Source organism: Asparagus officinalis, chromosome 1, assembly GCF_001876935.1.
Source record: "Asparagus officinalis chromosome 1, Aspof.V1, whole genome shotgun sequence".
NCBI classification, from domain to species: domain Eukaryota; kingdom Viridiplantae; phylum Streptophyta; class Magnoliopsida; order Asparagales; family Asparagaceae; genus Asparagus; species Asparagus officinalis.
In genome coordinates, this window is record NC_033794.1 from 131389406 (window position 1) to 131414342 (window position 24937).

The following is a 24937-nucleotide window of genomic DNA, read 5'->3' on the forward strand; positions in this document are numbered from 1 at the left end:
TGACTATAAGCCACAATTTTCTCCATTTCATCTATTTCAACTGAATGTTAATTACTTTTCATACTAAAAAATTCACAGTTATGTGCTATAATCCAAAATTTTAGTCCATTGTTAATCGTTTCACGCTAACAACAATTAAATTTTCTATATTCAAAATTAACAATTTACATGGAAATGAAGATACAATTTTCATGGGATATTACACACGGTCATTCTCCATTTTTCAAGTGTTTCAACCCATAATGTTAGTCCATTGTCGATCGTTTCATGACAATAGCAATTAAATTTTCACGCCAAAAGTTACAATTTTCATGGGATATTACACGGTTATTGTCCATTTTCAAGTGTTCTAACCTCATGGCAACTTGGTTTTTTCCTGCATATTCAACATTTTCATGGTCTATAACTCACAAATTTGACTATTTTCATCTATTAGGACTAACGGAAATTAACTAGTGTACTTCAAATTTGTAAGTTTCATCGACTATAACCCACGATTTTTATCCATTTTTTGTTGTTTCAGCCCGATAAAAATTAAGCTTTATTTCTTCAAAATTCACCCTTTTCGTGGACTGTAACCCATAATTTTTCCATTTTACATTAATTCGACTGATTGGTAATTAATTGCGGTACTTCAAAATTCATAGTTTTAATGTGCTATAGCCCACGATTTTAGTCAAACTTTTCAATTAATTCAACCAATAACAATTAAGTCTAAAAACATTCACGATTTTCATGGCACTTAGGGTTCTTTCTTTAAAATTTGCAATTTTCATGATTTGTAAGCATCATAACACATGGTTTTTGTCAATTTTTGGTTCTTTCAACCCTATGGCAACTTAGTTTTCCTTCTGCAAAATTAATGATTTTCAATGGCAATAACCCACGATTTTTATCCATTTTTTATTATGTCAACCCAAAAAAGTCAAGTTCTCTATTCCCAAAATTCACCATTTTCAATGACTATAACTCACAATTTTGTTCATTTTCATCATTTTCGACCGAATGGCAATTACTGGTCATGCTTAAACATTAGCAGTTTTCATGCGTTGTAACTCATGATTATAATCCATTTTCGATCTTTTCACACAATAGGAATTAAGTTTTGTTTCTTCAAAATTCATAATTTTCATGACAATTAAGTTTCTTTCTCAAAAAGAGACAATTTTCATAATTTTAATGGGCTATAACACGATTTTTTATCTATTTTTGGTTGTTTCAACTAGCAACTTAGTTGTTTTTCCGCAAAATTCAAGATTTTCATGGACACATACAACTTTATCTGTTTTCATCTATTTCGACATAATGGAAATTAACTAGTGTACATCAAAAATTTGTAATTTTCATGTGCATGACTTTTGCCCATTTTTGGTCATGTTGACCCCATGAAAATCATTCCTTAAAATTCACCATTTTTATGGACTATAACCCACAATTTTGTCCATTTTCATTCGGTTCAACTGAATGACTTTTATTGTCGTAGTTAAAAATGTGCAATTTTCATATGCTACAACCTACGATTTTGGCTCATTTTACATTGTTTTGAGCCAAAATCAATTTATGTTTCTTTCTTCAAAATTCACAATCTTCATGACAATTAAGTTTCTTTCTTCAAAATTTGCTATTTTCGTGAATTTCATGCAATATAACATACGCTTTATGTAGATTTTTGGTTGTTTCAAACCTACAACTTGTTTTTTCCCACAAAATTCATGATATCATGGCTTGTAACTCAAAAATTTGTCTATTTTTATCTATTTCAACATAACGGCAATTGACTAGTGTACCCAAAAAATAAACGTTTTAAATGCCGGGTCAAACAATATATGAATTCATCAGTACGCATATGTATAATATCATGTCCTAAATATAATCTAAACATTTATAAATTCAATATAAGCATACTTTATAAATTCTATAGACTAAACATATAAAAAAGTAAATAATATATGAATTTGGGTTCATAAATTCTTTCTATCGAGTTCATAAGAAACCCTTAAACATGAGAACGGGTCAAACAGATTTGGGTATTTATCACTAAACCCAACCCGATAACAAAAAACAAATCTTAAAAAAAAAGTATCATATCGGCTGATTTTTTAAAGCTAAAAAATAGACCGATATACCCGATATGACCCTGATATTTCTGATTTGCCCGTGAAAACCGACGTACGAGTTAAAAACGTCCATGTCGTGTCGGTCAAGCCTTCAAACCGATATGTCAGCCAACATGTCGGACATGTCGGTCGATATTTAAAACATTGCTAAAATTTCGCAATTTTTATGGGCTATATAATCCGCAATTTTTGACCATTTTTTGTCGTTTCGGACAAATAAAAATTAATTTTTCTTTCTTCAAAATTCAACATTTTCATGGATTGCAACCGACAATTTTGTCTATTTTCACCTGTTTTGATCAAATTGCAATCAATTGTCTCACTTAAAAATTAGAAGATTTCATGCGCTATAACTCACTATTTTAGTATATTTTTTACCATTTCATGCCAATAGCAACACTTCAAAATTCATAATTTTCATAGGCTACCGACATGGGTTATTCTAGTCATTTTGCCTAATGGACTATAACCTAAAACTTCGTCCATTTTCATCTGTTTCGACCGAAAGGCAATTGTCATAATTAAAATTTTGTAGTTTTCATATGCTATAACCTCGATTTTTGCCCATTTTTGGTCGTTTTGGCCAAATGAAATTAAGTTTTCTATCCTCAAAATTCACCTTTTTCATGGACTATAAAACCCACAATTTTGTCCATTTTCATCTAGTTAGACCAAATGGCAATTAATTGTTGTGCTTAAAAATTTTCGGTTTTAACATGCTTTGTCAATCGTTTCACGTCGATAACAATTAAGTTTTTTTTTCTTCAAAATTCACGATTTTCATAGCAATTAAGTGTATTTCTTAAAAAATACACTTTTCATGGGTTATAGGCTTATAGCACACAGTTTTTGTTAATTTTCGGTTCTCTCAGCCCTATGGCACCTATTTTCTTTTTGTAAAATTAATAATTTTCATGGGCTATAACCCACTATTTTGTCCATTTTTAATTGTTTTGACCCAATGAAAATTAAGTTCTCCATCCTCAAAATTCATCATTTTCATTGACTATAACACAATTTTGTCCATTTTCATCCTTTTAGACCGAATGGCAATTACTTGTCATACTTAAAAATTAGCAGTCTCATGTGTTACAAGCCACGATTTCAATCCATTTTTATCGTTTCACACTAATAACAATTAAGTTTTGTTTCTTCAAAATTCATGATTATCATGCCAACTAATTTTTTCTTAAAAAGTTACAATTTTAATGATTTTCATGGGTTAGAACACGCGGTTTTTGTCTATTCATTTCTTGGTGTTTCCACCCTATAGCAATTTAGTTTTCTTTCAGCAAAATTCATGATAATCATGGACTATAACCCACAAATTTGTCCCTAATCTATTTTGATCTAATAAATAGATCTAATGGAACAGAAGTTAACTATTGTACTTCAAATTCGTAACTTTCAAATGCTATATAAGCCATGACCTTTGCACATTTTAGATCATTTCGGCCTAAAAAAAAAATTAAGTTTTCATTCCTCAAAAACAACCATTTTCTCGGACTATAACCTATAAATTTTGTCCATTTTCATTTGATTCGACCGAATGGCTTTTATTGTCATCCATAAAAATTCGCAATCTTCATGTGCTATAACCCTAAGTTTCTTCAAAAGTTATAATTTTCATGATTTTCATGAGCTACAACTCACGGTTTTTACCCATTTTCAGTTGTTTCGTCCCTATGGCAATTTAGTTTTCATTGCACAAAATTTATTGTCTTCATGGACAATAACTCATAAACTAGACCGTTTCATCTATTTCGATCAAATGGCTATTGACTACTATACTTCAAAATTGGTAATTTCAATGGGCCAACACGTGATATTTATCCATTTTTTGTCGTTTCCGCTCAATGAAAATTAAGTTTTCTTTCCTCAAAATTCACTATTTTCATGGACTATAACCGACAATTTTATCTGTTTTCGTCTATTTCAATCGAATGACAATTAATTGTCATAGTGCAAAATATGCAATTTTTATGCGTTATAAATCACGATTTTAGTCCATTTTCGATCGTTTCATGCCAATAGCAATTAAGTTTTCATTTTTCAAAATCCACGATTTTCATGGCAATTAAGTTTTTCTTTCTTAAAAAGCTATAATTTTCATGATTTTCATGGGTTATAACACATGGTTTTTGTCCGTTTTCAATTGTTCAAACCGATGGCAACTTTGGTTTCTTTATGCAAAATTCATGATTTTCATGGGCTACCATTTTTTTATCATTTCGACCCGATAAAAATTATGTTCTCTATCCTAAAAATTCACCATTTTAATTGACTATGACACTCAATTTTTTTATTTTCATCTGTTTTGACAGAATGACAACTAATAGTTATACATAAAAATTCACAGTTTTCATGTGCTATAATCTATGATTTTAGTCCATTAAATTGTTCCACACCAATAGAAATTTAAGTTTTCTTTGTTTAAAACTCATGATTTTCACGGCAATTAAGTCTCTTAAAAAGTTGAAATTTTTCATGATTTCTATAGCTTATAACACACGTTTTTTGTCCATTTTCAGTTGTTTGAACCCTATCGTAACTTAGTTTACTTCTCGCAAAATTCATCATTTTCATAGACTATAACCTACAATTTTATCCATTTCATCTATTTCGACCAAATGACAATTAATTGTTGTACGATTTTCATGCTAATTAAGTTTCTTTCTCAATGAGTTGCAATTTTCATGATTTTAATGGGCTATTATACACAAAATTTGTCCATTTTTAGTTGTCTCAACCTTATAGCAACTTAGTTTTCTCTCCGCAAAATTCATGATTTTCAAACAAAATTAAGTTCTCGATCCTCAAATTTCACCATTTTAATTGTCATTTTCAGTTGTTTCAACCCTATAACCCACAATTTTTTCATTTTCATCTATTTCAACCAAATGGCAATTAATTGTCATACATAAAAAATTCGTAGTTTTCATGTGTTATACCCACGATTTTAGTTCATTTTCGATCATTCACGCCAAGAGCAATTCATTTTTCTTTCTTCAAAATTCACAATTCTCATGGCAATTAAGTTTATTCTTAAAAAGTTGCAATTTTCATGATTTTTATAGCTTATAACTTTATCCATTTCAGTTGTTTGAACTCTTTGGTAATTTAGTTTTCTTTTTGCAAAATTCACCATTTTCATGGACTATAACCCACACTTCTCCTTTTTCATCTTTATCGGCCTAACGGCAATTACCTAGTGTACTTAAAAGTTAGTAATTTTCATGAGCAATACCCGATGATTTTTGCCCATTTTTGATTGTTTTGGCCGAATGAAAAGTTTTTCCACAAATATCACCTTTTTCATGGACCACATCACTTACAACTTTGTCCCTTGTCATCTGTTTCGACTGAATGACAATTAATTGTGGTGCTAAAAAGTACATAGTTTTCATGTGCTATGACTCACAATTGTAGTCCATTTTCAATCGTTTCACACCCATAGCAATTAAGTTTTTTTCTTCAAAATTCTCTATTTTCATGGCAATCAAGTTTCTTTCTTAAAAAGTTGCAATATACATGAATTTCATGGGCTACAGCACATGGTTTGTGTCCATTTTCGGTTGTTTCAACCCCATAACTTAGTTTTCTTCTTGAGAAATTCAAAATCTACATAAGCTATAAACCACGATTTTTGTTTATTTTTTGTTGCTTCTACCCAAGGAAAATTAAGTTCTCTATCCTAAAAATCACCATTATCATTGACTAACAAGCCACAATTTTGTCCATTTTCATCAATTTCGACTGAATGGTAATTAGTTATCGTATTTAAAAATTCGCAATTTTCATATGTTATAAACCACGAATTAAGTCCATTTTCGATCATTTCACGCCAATAGTAATTAAGTTTTCATTCTTCAAAATTCAAGATTTTCATCGCATGTAATTTTCTTTCTTAAAAAGTTGCAATTTTCATTATTTTCACGCATTTCTTCATTTTCAGTTGTTCCAATCCAATGGCAACTTAGTTTTCTTTCCAAAAAATTCATGATTTTCATGGAATATAACTCACAAATTAGCCCGTTTCATCTATTTTGACCTAATGACAATTAACTAGTGTACTTCAAAATTCATAATTTTCATAAGCTATAACCCACGATTTTTATCTATTTTTTATCATTTCGGCCTAATGAAAATTAAGTTTAATTTCCTAACAATTCACTATTTTTTGAACTACACCCATAATTTTGTCCATTTTGATCTATTTCGACCACAAATGGCAATTAATTGTTGTACTTAAAATTCGTAATTTTCATGTGCTATAACCCATGATTTTAATTCATTTTCAATCGTTTCATGCTAATAACAATCAAGTCTACTTTCTACGAAATTCACGATTTTCATGGCGCTTAAGTTTTTTTCTTAAAAAATTACGATTTTCATGATTTCATGGGTATAGTGTTTTTCCATTTTCAGTTGTTTCAGCCCTATAGCAACTTACTTTTCTTTTTGCAAAATTCATGATTTTCATAGGCTATAACTCATTTTTTTCCCTTTTCTATCATTTTGAAACAATCAAAATTAGGTTCCCTATCCTGAAAAATCACCATTTTAATTGATTATAACCCACAATTTTTTTATTTTCATCTGTTTTGACGAATGATAATTAATTGTCATACATAAAAATTCGCAGTTTTCATGTTCAACCCACGATTTTAGTCCATTTTCACGCCAATAGAAATTAAATTTTCTTTCTTTAAAGTTTATGATTCTAATGGCAATTAAGTTTCTTTTTTTAGAAGTTGCAATTTTCATGATTTTCATGGACTGTAACAAACGATTTTCATCTATTTTCGGTTGTTTCAACCCTATGGAAACTTAATTTTGTTCCCACAAAATTAATGATTTTAATGGAGTACAACTCACAATTTTGTCCTTTTTATCTATTTCAGCCTAACGACAACTTAATTTTGTTCCCTCGATTTTTGCTCTTTTTGTCATTTCGACCCAGAGAATATTGAGTTTTTTCCTCAAAATTCACCATTTTCACGGACTATAACCAATAATTTTGTCCATTTTTGCTCATTTCGACCCAATAGCAATTAAATTTTTTTAATTTGCAATTTTCATGGGTTATACAATGACAATTAAAATTTGCCATCGAAACGCACATATTTTTGTGCATTTTTGAATATTTTGACCCAATAATTCTTTTTTTCTAAATTTTACGATTTTTATGGGATATAATCTATGAAATTTAGAGTATGTAAGCACTATTTAGCTAAGAATATATATACATATACATATATATGTGTGTATATGTATGTATGTATGTACGTACGTACGTATATAGGAGCTAGAAGATATGATGAGGAAGTAAAAAAGAACTAAAATGCAGTTATTGATATAATAACAGATCACAATAAGTGTTTCATTGAACTAAAATTTATGCTAGAACATGTTTGTAGTAGACATTAATATTGACACTAATTAAGCAATTTATTCTTATGAAAATATCAATTTCAAAAGTGACAATGACTGAAGATATTAATTAGGAGAGAAATTTTGAACCTAGCATATCACTAGCATAATCAATGTGATGCATGTGTATAATACCTTTAATTACATACGTATTGTCAAAGAAGAAGCTTTATGGTTAATATTGAAGTGTAGCATAAAATGAACATATTCAGGGAACACAAAATTTCAGTTCACATGGTTTAAGATTAAACACCAAAAGTTCCAAGCGGAAAAAAGGTTAATTGCGAGTATCACCTAATTTTGAATAGACCACTTGCAGTTATATATGTGCGAATAGACCCCCTGAGTGAACTTTTTTTTAACTCTTAAAATCATTTAAAAGGTTTTGAGGATATGGATAGACCCCTATAGTTCAATTGGTATAGACCCCCAATTGCTTTTTTTTCACTTCTAAAGAGTCAAAAAGTTCACTAAGGATGTATGTTCGGACTACGGCCAATACTACAAGGGGTCATAGAACTACATGAGGTCTATTCCTATTCACAATTAAGCTTAGGGGTGCATTCAATCCGGATAAGGCTCGGATATGATACTTACCATATCCATATCCGCTTACCCATCTCGGATACGGAGATCGATATACCTCAGTAAGGAAAATTCATATCCATATCCATTAAAATCGGATATGGATACGGATATACATGCGGATATATAAGCGAATATGCATGTGGATACAATATGGATATGAGAAAACTACATAGTATTGAAAAAAATGTAGCTCATGTGATACAAAAGAGTTCATTAATATATTCATTATATCTGAAAAGCTAATACTAGACATCTTGATCATCAAATTAACCTCAAACCATAATCTAAGGATTAAAACTATCATAACGGTATGACAAATATGTATTCGGATATTTCAGATACGGATCTAGATATTTCACTACATAACCATATTTGTGACCATGTCCTATTAGTTATAGATTTGAGTAACTATATTCATATCCTAACGAATACGGTTACGAATATTTCCTTGGATACAGATACAGTTTATCACCCCTAGTTAGGGTCTATTTGCAGTTAACCCTAAAATTGTCGGCTCTTAAATAATATAATTGATATTTGATACTTCATCCACTTCTCCAACATTTACCAACATACTAACAATGCTAAGGTAAAACATCAAACATGTACCATTGTGCTCTATTTGGCGTCGGTTACTATAAAATTTTAATGATTAACCCTAACTTCTATATTTTTCTAACCGCTTATGCTGATAGCCAAACCCAACCTGCAACTGCCAAAAGCAGGTTTTAACCTGGCCAGAGTTCCACAGGTGCCAATAAATTATAAATTACTACAAATAATACATGACCCGCTTCCTTCCCAAATTAACTGTTACGCCCTTACACTCTGTTGGAACTTTGTTCAGCCCTCGTTATATAAGCATAGCTTTCACAGTTCATTTGAAAGGTTCAAAGAAAATAACTTAAGTTACAAGGGACTGGAATCATTTCTTACACAAAGCTAGGAGGCATCTGGGGCTTGCCTGGATGGGCCTAATTCTAAGGATTTTTATCCTAAACAAATTTTTCATTCACAAGGACTGGGCTATTGTTCTTTTCCACATCTGGCTACGCTTACCTGTGATAATAACTCAACAGTAACAAGATCATTTCCACAGTTAACAATGGCGTAGAATTAAGAAACATACCAAGTGCCTGGCGATCTGTCTGAGCCTCCAGCCAGTGTTGTTCAAACTGTATATTGTAAAGGGCTTCTTCTAACTTTCCAATTTGTTCCAATAGAGGGTTTAAATGCTCTGCAGGAATTCCAGATAGAAATAAGTTTTTTGTTTGCCAACTTTTCACGAATTATATATATATATATATAAAGAAACTACATTTACCATCTTTGGCATGCTCATCAAAGTAGGAAAAGTGACCAATGTGTACATCAAAGTCAATGGTTTCATGGTAAGGGGATTTGTTGTTGAAGCAGAAACGGTGGACCCCTTTCCTCTGAACTACAAATTCAAACTTATCACTAAACTTATCACGAGCATCATAAATCTGATCACCAGTCGGACCCTTCACCTGGTTAAACAAAGCAATGGTCAGATCGAGATGATCGCCAAAAGGAGCAGAAAATTCCAAACAACATATCATAGTAGTAGATCTTAACTCAAATATATTGAATGGACACCATGATTTCCTCTTTAGCATTAGCTAGTTAGTTGCTTCAACCATTTTTTGAATGATATGAATAATCATATGATGGGGCAAAGTATGGAGAAGTGCACAGCTTGATAGCAGACCTTCTTACCAGCTTGTATGGCATAAAAGAACAAGCCAAGCACAAGCTTGACTCCTAGCACAGATGCAAGAAGTTTTACTGCTGGCTTATAATGGTACTTGTGATTAATCTTTCTTATGCATGATAATGTACAAGCAAGAAACTTCATTTACTGCTGGCTTATAATGGTACTCGTAAAGCAGGAATAATCTTTGTTATACATGATAATGTACAAGCAAGACACTTCACCACTGGGTAGAGTTTGGGAGGTAATAACTTGGATTTGGATCAGATACCTATTTCATTCATTCCTAAACCTATTAAGCTTCAAGGGCTTTCATTGCTAACAATACAGGTATTAAGAGTACTCAAATGTTATGCATTCTGTTTGGGTTTAGCCGTGTTTTTTGGGTACGTACTGTGATATCTATCAGGTACTTCTAAGCATTTCTACAAGCAACAAACTATATTCAATACATCTTTGCCGATAAAAAAAAGGCTAAATATTAGAAAACCTCCTTTAACTTTAGATGATTGTCAGATAACCCTCCATAACTTTCAAAATATCAATTAAAAAATTAGTTTAGGGGTTATTAGAAAATCCTATTTAACTTTAAGATTTTATCATAAAATCACCAACAGTCTTAACTACAATTTTTAAATGGGTGAGTAAAACTACAAAGGGGGGTAATTTTGCCAGTGAAAATTGTAGTTCACACTTCTAGGGGTTTTTCTTAAGGAAAAAAACTTAAAAGTTAAAAGGGGTTTTCTGATGACCCCTAAACTTAAGAAGTATTTCTGATATTTTGAATGTTATGGGGATTATCTGATAATCATCCAAAGTTAAGAGGGATTTTCTGATATTTTAGCCTAAAAAGGGGCAAAACTTAAGTATACACTGATATGAAATGTTAGTGAGAATTATGGATTCACGTGTCAGCACCACCATGGATAGGGCTTGTTAACACATGCATATCCACAACTACATACACCACAAGCACATATTCATCCACACACATCCGCCCACTCCAGACAAATATGGGATAGAAATGACCAAACCTATGCAACAAATCAATGTGATATTTGATGCATATTTTTGCTTTCTAAGTCAGCTTTTGGCGCCCCGTTTGCCTTCAACTAAACAAATCAACAAGGGGTTCCATCTAACATGACTATAGCAAACCACTTGTTGACTAGGTGCCGCTTCCCACTAAAAGGACATGTTATTTAACTTGCTCCAGCATAATCAGGTACGTCCATACAGAGCACTCTCAAATGTTTTAATTATGAGAAACAACAAAGAAAGATTGTTTTGCAATTGGAGCTGTAATGTGAATTTAACACGCTTAAGGTTGTACTTATATCAGTTATATGATATAGACTTATATGATATAGACTCACAAGCTAATTTTACCCTCCTATTAAAGTGAACAAGAAGAATCTGAGATTAAATGTTCTTCTAATCAGGGCAAGATGGAAACGATGGATACACAAGCAAACATTAAAAAACGATTACATACCACAAGATCAACACCATCATCACTGTAATGCCACGGTGTGTCAGCTTTGATCACTACAAATGAAACATGAACTTTGTCCCCTTCATATGGAACTGAATGGGAGAAGCACTCCTCCCTGTCTATCACAAATCTTATACCAATGGTTGATTGCAAGCAAGATAGAAAGCCTAGTACGGTAAGAAATAAAAACTTCAAGGAAAACTTCTCCATCTGTAGACATTGCAAACATAAAAGATAAGGATGTAGCAGCAGAATAAACCCCATTTGATGAAGTAGAAGACCGTGACTCAAAGAAAGTACAGAGAAATACTAGGGAATAGCAGTAAGTAAAGAGTTACATGTTAAACAGTTACCAACATAAATAGTTAACAAACATTAGTCACTGTCGAAAAATAGATGTACCTCTCAGAAATACTAATGAATTTACTTTTCATGCTTTATGGCACACTAATACCTAGAACATGTGCAAATTAGAACCCAGTGGCTATAGGAAAAGCTACGTCAGCTCATAGGAGCCTTCAGGAAAAGGGATAAACAGAAAATTTTAACAATCTCAATAAATCAGTTAATCAAGTTCTTGCTTAAAAATCATAAGCAGGTGTCATCAAATTAGATGATTCGACGAGGATTGACAACAGAATTTTTCATTTTTAATATAACTTTGCAGCACTTGCCGTAAAGGGAAGTTGGCCCTTTTGAATGAAAATATACTGATGCTTAGTTGTAGTTCTATAAAATCTGAAAAATCACAAATTTTCTTTTAAACTTCCAAGTTCACGTATTTCCTCCACTCTCCGACCTTGTACCCTCCAATTTTACATCACATAACAATTTCAAACTATTTTAAATATCTTTAAATTTTTGATTAAGACTTTTGATCTTTAGAAAAATGTATAAACATTGATTAAGACTTTTGATCTATAGAAAATTGTACTTACTACCTTAAAAAAACAAAATTATGAATTTGAAATGAAAGTTAAAAGTTGCAATGAACTATCGTTGCAGTTCACCAATAAAAACCACAAACAGAAAATAAAAAAAATGCCATTTCCTTAACATCTAAATTCGAGAAATTTAAGGACTCCTAATCGAAAACAGAAATTAGCAACTCGGTGAACTATCCTAAAACCTTCAAATTTTTATCAGATAAATAACATTAGGTTGCTAACATTATTTTAACTTCACGATATTCTAGAAAATCATGAAATAGTCCCATACAGGAAGGGGCGAGATCAGAACTTTACCATCAATCTACATCTTATGGCGAAAGCTTCAAACAAATGCTAAATTTACAGCGAAAATTATTGGTTTAAAGCAACTGTTTCATCAAATTTACACGAAATCAGGAAATTCTCAATCGTGATCAACAGCGTGGCAAGATTTACTTAGATATACAACCAAACCCTAAAAAAGATCTCATTTTTATAAGAAATAAGACGATAAATCCAATAATTTCTGGAAAAGCGTTAATTACCTGTTGATTTTCTCTGCGGTGATCGAATGAGAGACAGAGAAGGGGGAAGAAAATTTGAGCTCCGACAGAATGAAGGTCATGAATGTAGTCACCAAGTTAAATGCAGACGTCAAATAACAATTAAACAATGTTATGGGTCCAAACGCATAAAACGTCATCGTAACCAATGAACGCACGCCACGTGGCTCTCTTTGAATTAGGGGCTGTTGGGATGCTTTAGGAAACTTTAGAGTATTTATGACACAAAATAGAAAGGGTTATCCACATCGTCACTTTCCATTCGAGGGTTTACATTGTTTGGTTAGGAATCTTTGTGAATCGTAAAATAATAGTATTACATTGTTCGGATAGTATAACATAAACTAGAGTATTTATGATACAAAATGGAAAGTGATTATCCACCTCACCCTTTTCTACAAGGTTTTGACTTTTTTATTATTTTTTGGACACATTTATGATATCGTGTCAGCTTTCCAACAAAATCACTCCTAATTTTGGTGATTTTACTTTCGGTGACACCTCATCAAAAGGTAGGCCTGTCCATCCGGGCCGGCCCGGAAATCCGGGCTCGGGCCGGGCAAAACTGGGACCCGGACCCGGGTACCCGGGTCCGGGCCCGGGCCTGATCGGGCCGTGTTCGGGGCTGGCCCGGTTGATTTTTTTTTCCCAAAAATTTTCAATTTTATTTAAATTTTAAATTATAAAAAAAAGATAAGAAAAATAATAAAAACAATAATTTTATTAATTACTTAAAATGACATAAATTACAAATAAAAAATAATAATAGCAAATTCTTTATTAATAACTAATAAATCATTTACAAATTACAAGTACAAATTTATTTTGGAATTAATCACATCACAATAGATAAGTAAATCCCAACTAGGTTGGCACCTACTCACCTATATCACTATCATTTGCAATTATTTCCAAAATAATTCTTTACAAATTTTAAGCTAAGATATAAAAACTACAATCTATTCTTTATATCTATCTGCTAGTCCCAATTCTTCAAATTTATCTTCAATTACAGCCATCCAATCGATGCCTTGCGTTCGCTTCTTGTACCTCCACCAATCTTGTAAGCACATCACCGCTTGTACAGTATACGGATCCAAGCATGTCCTGTGATCGTCGATCAAACGACCTGCTGTGCTGAAGGCGGATTCCGAAGCTACCGTCGAAACATGCACTGTTAGTAAGTCACGAACCATGGTGGAAAGTATAGGATATGAAACTGATCCATATACTTTCCACCATTGCAAAATATCTAAAGCATTTCCTTGACATCTAACTAAAGAAGCAGAAAAATATTCATCTATTTCAGAAACCTCCGATGATGACGATCCAAGTCCAGATCCACCAGTTAGCTCGGCTACCATTGCATACCTATCAAAACTTACACTTTTACCTCGGGCTCGGGATGAGCTCGAAGAAACCGAAGCTGCAGACTGTTGTGCAGCTACACCATGTCTAGCTGCATACTCATCATATAAAGTTTGAAAATAATTTCTAATAAGTAAATGATGAGTAGTAGCATTCAGGGTGGTTCCATCATCTAAGTCTATAACCTGTCCACCATACAATGACTGTAACAAACTTCGAAGGCCAATATCCTTCAAGCATGGATCAATAAGAACCCCCAAATCAAAAATATGAGGAATAGGCCTAAAGTACTTATTAAATTTACTCTCCATTTCAAAAAACATAGGTCCAAAAGTAGCATCCATACGATATTTATCAAAAAAAATTTGAATATTTAAAATTTGTAAAGCAGCTAAAGTAATGGTTGGATAATAACAGCCAGATAATAACATTGTAGCATCATAAAAAACTTGTAACATTTCATTTAAATTACATATAACTGTCCATTCATCTTCAGTTATTCCATAAGTGCTACCAGAACTAGAACTAGAAGCATAATAGTTTATAAAATCAGTTATAATGTCTTTATATTCTATTGCTACACTTAACATTGCATATGTGGAATTCCACCTATGGTCAACATCTTTTGGAATTAGTCTAGGCTTTACATTTTTTCTTTTACAAAATTGTTTCCATCTTTTAAGTCTTTGTTCAGAAGCACTATGCATGTAAGCAACTGTTCTAACCTTTTCTATCATGGGTTTAATTTCAGTAAATGCACTTTGAACAATTAAATTTAAAATATGACAGATGCACCTAATATGAAAAAGATCACCATGACATGGCAATGATAAAGATGATCTGATAAAATCAACAGCTACATTGTTATTACTTGCATTATCTAGTGAAAGAGAAAATATTCTTTGTGAAATTTCTAATTTCATAAGTTCTTCAATTATTAAATTTGCAACATTAGCACCAGTATGTGACTCTTCTATTGCAATAAAAGAAACAACTCTTTTAAACATTTGCCAATTTTCATCAATCCAGTGTGCTGTGATACATAAATATCCAGTTTGTGCTCTAGATGTCCAAATATCAGAAGTTAAAGAAAATTTACAGTTTAAATTTTTAAAATAAGAAATTATTTTTTCTTGTTCTTGCTGATAATATTTTAAAATATCACGTTGACAGGTTTGACGAGAAAATTTTTTAAATGCAGGATAAAAACCATCTCTAAACATATCTTCAAATTCATCATCTTCTACTAATTTAAAAGGAAGGTTTTTAAGAATGATAAACCTGATTACGCATTTCCTGGCTCTGGCAGCGTCATAGTTCCAACTACCGAGACTACCAGAAGAGGAGGATTGAGAAATCATGGATTGTCGGATATCACCTTGAGGAGGCTGGCCTTTGTTGTGTTTATCTAAATGGCGTTTGAGGTGGTTGGTGCCGCTCTTATGATGAGCTTGAAAAATCTTGCCGCACAAAGCACACTTAGCCTTCTGGGTGAGGATCCTACCGTGTTCATCCTTGGTGACGTCGATCTTCTCGTAAAAATTCCACACATCGGATCTTGGCCGTTTAGGAGCTCTTGGTGCAGATTCGTCGCCACCGGATTCGGGATTAACTTCGGTAGGAGGACTGATAGTAGGAGGACTCATAGTAGGAGGACTCAATTCAGGATCGGGAGATATGTTTTGCTCTTCATAATCAGATCCGGAAGCCACCGGGTCGGGTTCCGGGCCCGGGCTGCCCGGCCCGGAGGTGGACCCGGCTCCGGCCCTGTTCCGGGCCGGGCCGGGCCGTGGCCCGGGCCGGCGGGTATTTTGGACAGCCCTATCAAAAGGTGTAAGTCTTTCATGTAAAAGAGAACTTAAACAAACAATGTAAAGTGATGAAAGCTGACATTAGGATCCATTTTTTTACACTTTCCATCGTTTTACATGGTAAAAACATACAACCAAACAGCCCCTTAATCTATCTTTCTGTAGGATCGTCGACACCTCGCTTTTTTTTTGTTGAATAGCACTTAAACACTCATAGTTTCCTCATTTAGCACTTATACACTTTATTTGATTTTCGTTGTACTTGTATACTCTAAGTTATTTAAAATTAGCATATTTATATTTTTTATCATGTAAAAATGAATTTTTCACCCGAATGTGCTTCTATGATACTTATACGCTAATTGTAGATAATTTTAGCTATTATTATTTGTAAAATTTATCGTTAAACCGATCACATCTAATTTAAACTAGAATTAAAATCAGTTTGAAATTGATTTTTGGTAGGTTTAATAGTAAATTTCACAAATGTTAGTGCTTGAAAATCTCTATAATTAGCCTAAAAGTATCATAGAGGGACATTTGGATGAAAATATTCACGATTACATTATAAAGGGTACTGACATTGCAAAATTAGCCTGAAAGTATCATAGATGAACATTCAGATAAAAATATTCATGTTTGCATTATTAAGGGTACTAACTTACCATTAAACAACTAAAGATGCTAGGAAAGATAAGTGAGGATATATAAGTGATAAGTATGTTAAACTATGAGGTATTTAAGTGTTATTCGGTCTTTTTCCTTTAAAAATTTCGTCCAAGAAAAAGTAAATGTACTCATCCACTTTAAGCAACTAGTTGAGATCCACAAGTAATGCACGTGGTTAAATATCATAATTGCTTAAATTGATAAAAATAGAATAAAAAATAAATAAAGTTTTTGTGGGATTGATTGTCAACTCAATAATCTCCCTCTCAAATAAAAAATTATTATTGTTTCATTTAACCCAGACTGTTGTTACGTGACCTACTATTTATGAGTTATAAATACATTAATCTAGGGTAACATCTCTGTTTATTAGTATCTTGAAGTCTTCAAAAGATGGGTGATCATTCAATTCGTAAAAAAAATTTGCATATGAATTTACTTGTAATATGTGCATTAAACTTTTAGTTGTGGTTTGACTCATATTTACATTAACTTGTAGTAATAGTTGTACTCATATTTACATAATTTAATATTCTCATTCAATTTTATTGATCATTCTTCATACCATAGAAGTAAAATTGAAAGTATAAATAATTATTTTCATGTGAAATTAGAGCAGGGAGATTATGATAAATTGCGTCATGTGCTTTAAATGTAAAATTTTATTTTTCTTTGACGCTAGGTCCTTATCAAATCTTTCCCCAAACGATGTGTATAAAAAATACTATTATAACTACTTGCCTAGGCCAATTGTATTGTATATATGGCATATAATTCATCTAGACTATCCGCATCTGCTAAGTGGATTTTGTTGTTGTGTGAGCAAAATGTTAGAGACTCGCATTCAAACTTTTTTGGCTCTGTAAAAGACACAAGAATTTGGAATGCACAACTTATATATTGTAAAGGATATACGGGTTCATGAAATTTTTTTCCCTAATAACGATATTATTACAACGATATCACTATTCAATATTAAATCAATTTTATTATATAAGATTACATAACTTTTTTTAATAAATTATAAAGTATATATGGAAGTCTCAATGCTTATAGTAGTAGTTGGCCTCTATAAAATAAGTTAACTTTACATTATAGTTTGCTAATGGTAGTACTGTTGGCAATGTCATTACATTTCCTCTTTATCTTATTATTCACGTCTTTCTGAAATAAGTTCTCTTTTGCTAATCACTCAATTAACTATATTTAGTTTTTATAATATCAGAATTTAGAATATTCTCTTCTGTTTAAAAAATATCAATATGATTTTCTTAAAAAATATATACACATAGTAGTAATCGTATATATACTTCAGTTCAACTCAAACATTGGCTTGAAGCCATTTAGAGTAAGGTCATTTCTACGCTAGAATAGTGATATAATGATTACACAATCCAAAAGTCAAAGAAGAAATTTCTACAAAGGAAAAGTACTTAAAATGTCAAATTAATATGATTACACAATCCAAAAGTCAAAGAAGAAATTTCTACAAAGGAAAAGTACTTAAAATGTCAAATTAATAACTAATTTATAAAATATATATGGAGAAGAAATTTCTACAAAGGAAAAGTACTTAAAATGTCAAATTAATAACTAATTTATAAAATATATATGGGCAATGCATATAGCTATAGAAAGTAAGGTATATATCTTCATGAATATTCCATAGTGAGTGACTAACTATAATCATCCTAATTTAAGCATAAATAATTATTATTTTAGTGACTAATTTGATACGCGTAACTATGGAATAAATCTCAAGCCAAAAATAGGAACTGAGATTGTATTATCATGTATGTAAATAAATAAATGTTATTAGAGCTCCTCTCTATATTAAACATAAAAGTAATAATTTAAATTATTAAGGGCCAAATATTAGTTCATGTGAGAAAGTAAAGTAATCTATGGTCTATATATATGATCTGAAATAGATACACTTGAACACTAGAGGGGGGGTGAATAATGTTCTTTTAAAATTTATGCAAAGTATATTATAAATTACAAAGAAAAATAACAATATCAGAAATTCACAATCACAAACACAAAGATTTATACTGGTTCCACCAATCCGGTGTACATCTAGTCCCCAAGTAAATCCCGCTTGAGAGTTTCCACTATGATTTTGAATAAACTTACAAAATCAAACGCAAACCTGACCAATTTGCAAGTCCCTATAAATTGCAACACCAATTGACAAACACCTTGCCAATTTGAACACCAATATCTAAACCAAGAGATCAACCTTCTCAAACCCGAGAAAAATTCTTTTGAAGCAAGAACACAATTGATCCTCCCCGAGAAAAATTCTTTTGAAGCAAGAACACAATTGATCCTATAAGCCTTGAATGTGTAGTGAAGTGCAGCAGTGGCTTAGGATTCTTTTAATCTCTGTAAATTGCCTAAACAATAGGTTTTTGAATAATGTACAGAGGCAATTTCAGAAACTTCTCTTTTTCTTAAAATCTGAATATTTTTCACTTGAAAAATTGCACAAAGATCAAAGCTTATGGGTATGTATATATCTGCAATTTTTCTCAACAAATAACCTATTTATAGCCATTGAAAAGACAATTTTTTGAACTTTAAAAATGTTTAAAAACGACTATAAACAGTCATAAATTCAAACTTTAAATACTGGAAAAATTGTATCTGTAGTCGACTACTATTGACATTAGTCGACTACACTGAGTTCAAACAGACTCTGTGTATTCAGAAAATTTCTCAGTAGTCGACTACAATGCACATTAGTCGACTACACTGTATTTTGACAAACTGATAAAATGAAATTTGAATTCAGTAGTCGACTATACTGTAAAATAACAGAAACTTATGTTTCTGTCAAACACCTGAGTAGTCGACTATAATACCTTGTAGTCGACTATGTAGGCGTCGAAAAATACTTGCAGACATCCAAATACCACTCAAAACAATATGGGAGAACAATTTACACGTCATCAGGCAACACATGATGACGCGGCAGCCCATGACGTCGCGGCTAAGGCGCGACAGCACATAGTGCCGCGGCTAAGGCGCGACAGCATACAGTGTCGCGGCTAAGGCGCGACAGCATACAGTGTCGCGGCTAAGGCGCGACAGTATATAGTGCCGCGGTTAAGGCGCGGCAGCATGTTGTGTCGCGGCTTGGGCGCTGCAACCTAGGGTGCCGCGGCTATGTTAAAGAAAGTGATGTGGCGGTTACAAGACAGTTATATGATGATTTTTTGAGGCCTACGTGGCAGCATATCAGAAATAGAACGTGTGCTGACGTGGACAAGCAGTTAAACCACGAAAAAAGTGGTTAAAGGTCGTGGGAGAACGGTTTTAAGCACGATGGAACGTGCTGATAACCGTCTCTTTGGCCGCGGCAGCCTATACTGCCGCGCAAATAGCCGCGGCAGTGTAGACTGCAGCGGCCAAAGAGAAAACACTCGGTCAGTTATTTTGCCCCCGTTTCAACTGTGGTGCACTGAGACCCCTATAAATACCTCCCTACACACGAAATAAAGGACAGAGAGCATTTTGGAGCAGAAGAGGCTAGAGCTTTCAGTGATTTTGAAGAAGAGAGAGAATTTTCACCCTTTGACAAGCATCATTCGGTGATTCCTAGAGATCTAAGCTCAGACTTGATCTTTGGAAGAACGGACATCTTACATCGATAAGATATTCGTTTTCAAATCTTTACTTCGATAAACGAAGGAGAGATCCCTAAGCACCTTCACGATCTTTGAATCGGTGGTCAACGAGCCAAAGCACTCACGGCACAGGCAAAGTCCCACAAAAACAGTAGTTGATAAACGACTTCTGTGTTATTTTCTCGAAAGTTGTAATTTTGTTTATTTTTCATTGTAACATTCTGTAAGCAATCGAAGTTTAATGGAATCTGCAATGGAAACGACTTTCGCTGAAAACAAACTGGCGACCACAGTGGGAGCCAGCGGCCTCGCTGCCGAGGCCGCAGTGTCGCAGCCGATCAAAATCATCGTCACTGAAGAGATCGAATACGAATTCGATCAAGCAAAATTCGAGGAGTACTTGTCATCCTCATCCTCAAAATCTTCCTCGTCCCGCAAGTGCAGGAAGATTTCTTCTTCAAAGAAAGTTTCCAAGTCTCCAATTCAGATGAAGACCGCAGATGAAGATTCTTGCCAAGTCATCGCCAAGGAATCTCTCTGCAACATCTCTGCTCCTAAGGACTCTACACCAATTAAAGAGTCCTTAAATCATGGCCAGCCAATAATGACAAAGCGGGCTCGTCAAAGGCAACGCCAGCGCCGCGCTCGTCAATTGGCTAAGGCCATGCAACAAACCGACGGAGTCCATTACTATACGGACTTAAAGTCGAGAAAGGAAAAGGTGAACCAATTGCCTCAACGGCAAACCAATCACATCTCTGCACAGCTTACGACGGAGGAATGGACTCTGGTCAAAAGAGCCCGTTCTACTCTCAAAGAGCGTATACAAAGGCGTCAAGCAAAGGCGGCTCGCGCTCGTGCCCTTCGTCAACAAGCGCAGAGGAACAAGAAGGAAGTGGTGTCTGAAAAGCCATCGAAGAACTGCAAAGCTTGGGTTCCAAAAAATGAAAATACCCAAAAATTACAGAGGAATGTAAACACTTACCGCGGCAGCTCATACTGCCGCGGTAATCTATTCGACCGCGGCAGTCCGAGCTGCCGCGGCACTTTGTTCAACCGCGACAGTGAAGACTGCCGCGGCACTTCATGTGGTCGTGATGTTCATCAGCGTCGCAAAACCACATCTGCAGTTCCATCGACACCCAATCCTGGTCCTTCTACTGCAACAGCGTCTACTTCATCACCGGTGAAACCCTGGGTTAGCCCAGATTTGTCTAAGTTTAAGATCACCATGGCGGATCGCCTCGGTCCTTCGGCTGATGATCGAGGCAAAGCCCCAGTTAAAGAAGATCCAAGAACAGCAAACAAACCCTTAGTGGTTTCCTATACAGGGGGTCGTAAACACCCTCCTGTCAGAACTGCACAAGTCCAAAACGAGAGAATACCAGTTCACTCTCGTTTAGGACCTCTGAAAACTCCACACCCGCAAGGGAGTGGATTTAAAAATTTAACTTTGGATCGGCGATGACCAGTCGTCCTGTGCATGTTAACAAAGTTCAAAAGCGAAAGATAGGTTGCTCGAATCACAATAATGATGAGCTGTACTATCAGAAAGATAACTCAAGAAAGAGAGTTGTCAGAGAAAACGAGTCTTATTGCGCTTGCGAGAGACTCATTAAAGCAGTCTTGACAGAATGCGGATGCTCTAAGAATAATTCAACAAGAGTCTCCGTATTTCAAAGATTGTCCAATGAAGCGTCAAGACCCAGAACAAGACGTTTCAACAAGAAGAAATCTGTAATTCGACAGGATGAGTTCCTGACAAGATGAGTTCCCTGAGGTCACTATCAACATGACCAATAAAGGAAAGCAAAAGTCAGTTAACTACGACCCTGATTTCTCTCCGGGAGGGAGAGTTGAGCGGGGTCTTTCTCAAAGAATGGCACGGCTACAAAGAAGAGCCAACTTACGTCGAGATTACAGGAGAATGCACGAGGGTTTATCTTCAGATGAAGAATTGTCGGACACTTGTTCTGCTGTCGCTTCTGACGACACCGCATCCAGTGTTGGACAAGTCAAAGAATCATTTGCAATCACGCCGGATCAATTGGCTCAAATGCTGCAGGAAGCGTTGGCTAAACAACGCGAGGAAATCAGAGCTGAGTTCAAAACCGAAATGGAGTTGACTATGCAGCAGATGCGAGACTTGCAGGTTCAGCAACACCAACCGGAGTCGAGCCAGAAGGCGGAATCCAGCCGGCGTAATGAAGAGGATGAGACTATCTTTGACGATCCTCCTCCAGATAAAGACAACTCCGGAAGCGGTCCGACCAAGTCATCCACTCAACCTCCACAGATCTACTTGAAGAAAAGTGAGGAAGAGGATAAGAAGATGCATGATCTCGAGAGCAAGGTCAACGCTCTTATGACGGCTCAGGAAGTGAAGAAAACGGGCATTCCATACCCGTACCCAAGGGAGTGGGACCCGATTCCTTATCCCCAGAAATTTAATTTGATTAACTTTACTCCTTTTGATGGCAGGGGTTCACCAACTCAGCATTTGATCTATTTCAAGTCGCATCTCGGCGCAATATCCGGGAACGAAGCCCTGATGGTCCGGTCATTCGTAGGAACCCTTCGCGGGCCTGCCTTCGATTGGTACCGACGCATTAAGCCCGGGAGTATCACTAGCTGGGAGGATATGGAAGAACTATTCCTCACAAATTTCTTCGACGATGACACAGAGGTCTCAATTGACACGTTGTTGGATGAGAAGCAGAAGGATGGGGAATCGGTTGACGTCTTTGTCAAACGATTCCGGGACAAAGCGGTGAACTGCAGAGATCCACTTACAGAAGAGTTCATCCTACAGACATGTCACATAGAAGTGGTGGGGGTTGTTCCCTCTAAAACTTGGAAAGAGATGAAAGTAAGAGGTGAACAAGCTGAACGCTTCCTCAAGAGAAAGAATTTGGAGCGAGGTTTGCCACCAGCTAATAATCAGAATCAAAATCAAAAGCAGAACTTTAACCCTCGAGGCAGAGGAAGAGGGTCTGTAGCCGCTGTGGACGCACATCAGACGTCACAACAGCCACCGCAACAACCGCAACAATCATCCTTCCAGTTGGCGCCAAACCAGAATCAACAGCCTTCGAAGCAGTTTAAGAATTCTGAGCCCAGATTCCCAAAGGAATACTCTTTCAAAGATGATAAAGTTCCGGTCATCTTCAAATACTTATTAGAGAACAACAAGATCAAGCTTCCACCGGTCACAAACCAAGAAGAAGCCACGAAGATTAATGACCCGAAATATTGTGCATATCACAGAAGGGTTCACCATCCAACTAAGACGTGTTATGTCTTGAAAGATAAGATACAAACATTAATTGATGTTGGTATTGTGACGCCGAAGCCAAAGGAGAAGAAGGTAGGCGCAAACGCGGTCTCTATTAGCTTCGGATCGGTTCCTTTGTCCTGGTTTCAAGCCGAGCCAGTATCAAAGGTCAAGATGCAAACCATCAACGATGACCCTCATGGACAGCGCTAGAAGGGGCTCGTATCTCACACAGCCCCCAACGGCGAAATCCTTTGGGTTCATCCGGATTTGCTTGAAGATGAACAGTGGACGACACCCACATCAAAGAAGAAGTCAAAAGGCAAGGGAAAGGAGAAGTCCTGCTATGGAGCCTCGGCGATTCCTGAGAAGAACGATGAGGAGATAGCAGCTTTATCACTTTCTGATGGAGAACAGGAAGTCTTCGCTACAAGAAGTGGGAATGAGTACCATTATAAATATCCTGAGACTTCTAACCCAAATGCTACAATTTTAAAGGAGCGCTACAACTTTGAAAGAGTTGGGGATAGTTACAACTCCTCCAGTAGTTGCTGAAAAGCCGCAACAACCGGCTAAGCAAAAAGAGAAAGAACCCCAACATAAAGAGGTTCAAGTTCCGAAGCAGTCTCATTTCAGCCGACCAATTGGACGAGATAAACCGGAAAGCTCGAACGCACCATATCGTTTCGACGTTATGGCTCAGTTGGCCAATATCCCAGCAAGGATTACGCTATACGAGTTGTTGCGCCTCTCAAAAGAAACCAGAGAAGCTTTACAAGAAGCTTTGGCTGATTCTGAAGTATTCCTCACTCAGATCAAGCCAGCTCCTGAAGAGCCAGAATCGTCAGTGCAGCATTGCAATCTGGCAGCCACCAAATTTCCTTGCATTGCTTTCACAAAAGAAGACATGCAAGTCAGGAATTCAAAGCATGATAGACCGTTATATTTTACTGGATATATCGGTTCGAGCATGGTTAACCGGATCCAAGTCGATCCGGGTTCCGCTGTTAGTATCATGCCACTTCGTTTGATGTACCACCTCGGAATTCCCGCCAGCAAGTTAGCCTCCACTGGAACGGTTATCTATGGTTTCAACACAAGCGGGTCACGACCGTTGGGAAAAATCCGGGTGAAGTGTCAACTCGGAGATCTGAAGTCTGAAGTCACCTGCTATGTGATCGATGCGGAGACTTCCTATAACTTACTGTTGGGTCGTCCATGGATCCACGGTAATCTTATAGTTCCCTCCACCCTCCATCAGTGTTTGAAATATGTCGACACTAATGAGGAGGTCAAGACGGTGGTCGCGGATAAGCAACCATT

General features: G+C 35.1%; 1 protein-coding gene across 1 annotated transcript in view; it reads right to left on the minus strand.

The window, feature by feature from the left end:
* Positions 1-12938, minus strand: part of LOC109824592 (transmembrane emp24 domain-containing protein p24beta2-like) — a 29766-nt gene extending 16828 nt beyond the window's left edge. The window contains exons 1-4 of the mRNA XM_020391249.1: positions 12843-12938; positions 11369-11578; positions 9463-9649; positions 9268-9375 (exon numbers count right to left, since the gene is read on the minus strand). Coding sequence (XP_020246838.1) covers positions 9268-9375; positions 9463-9649; positions 11369-11578 — 505 coding nt within the window. The 5' untranslated portion in view covers positions 12843-12938. The remainder of the gene's footprint in view (positions 1-9267; positions 9376-9462; positions 9650-11368; positions 11579-12842) is intronic.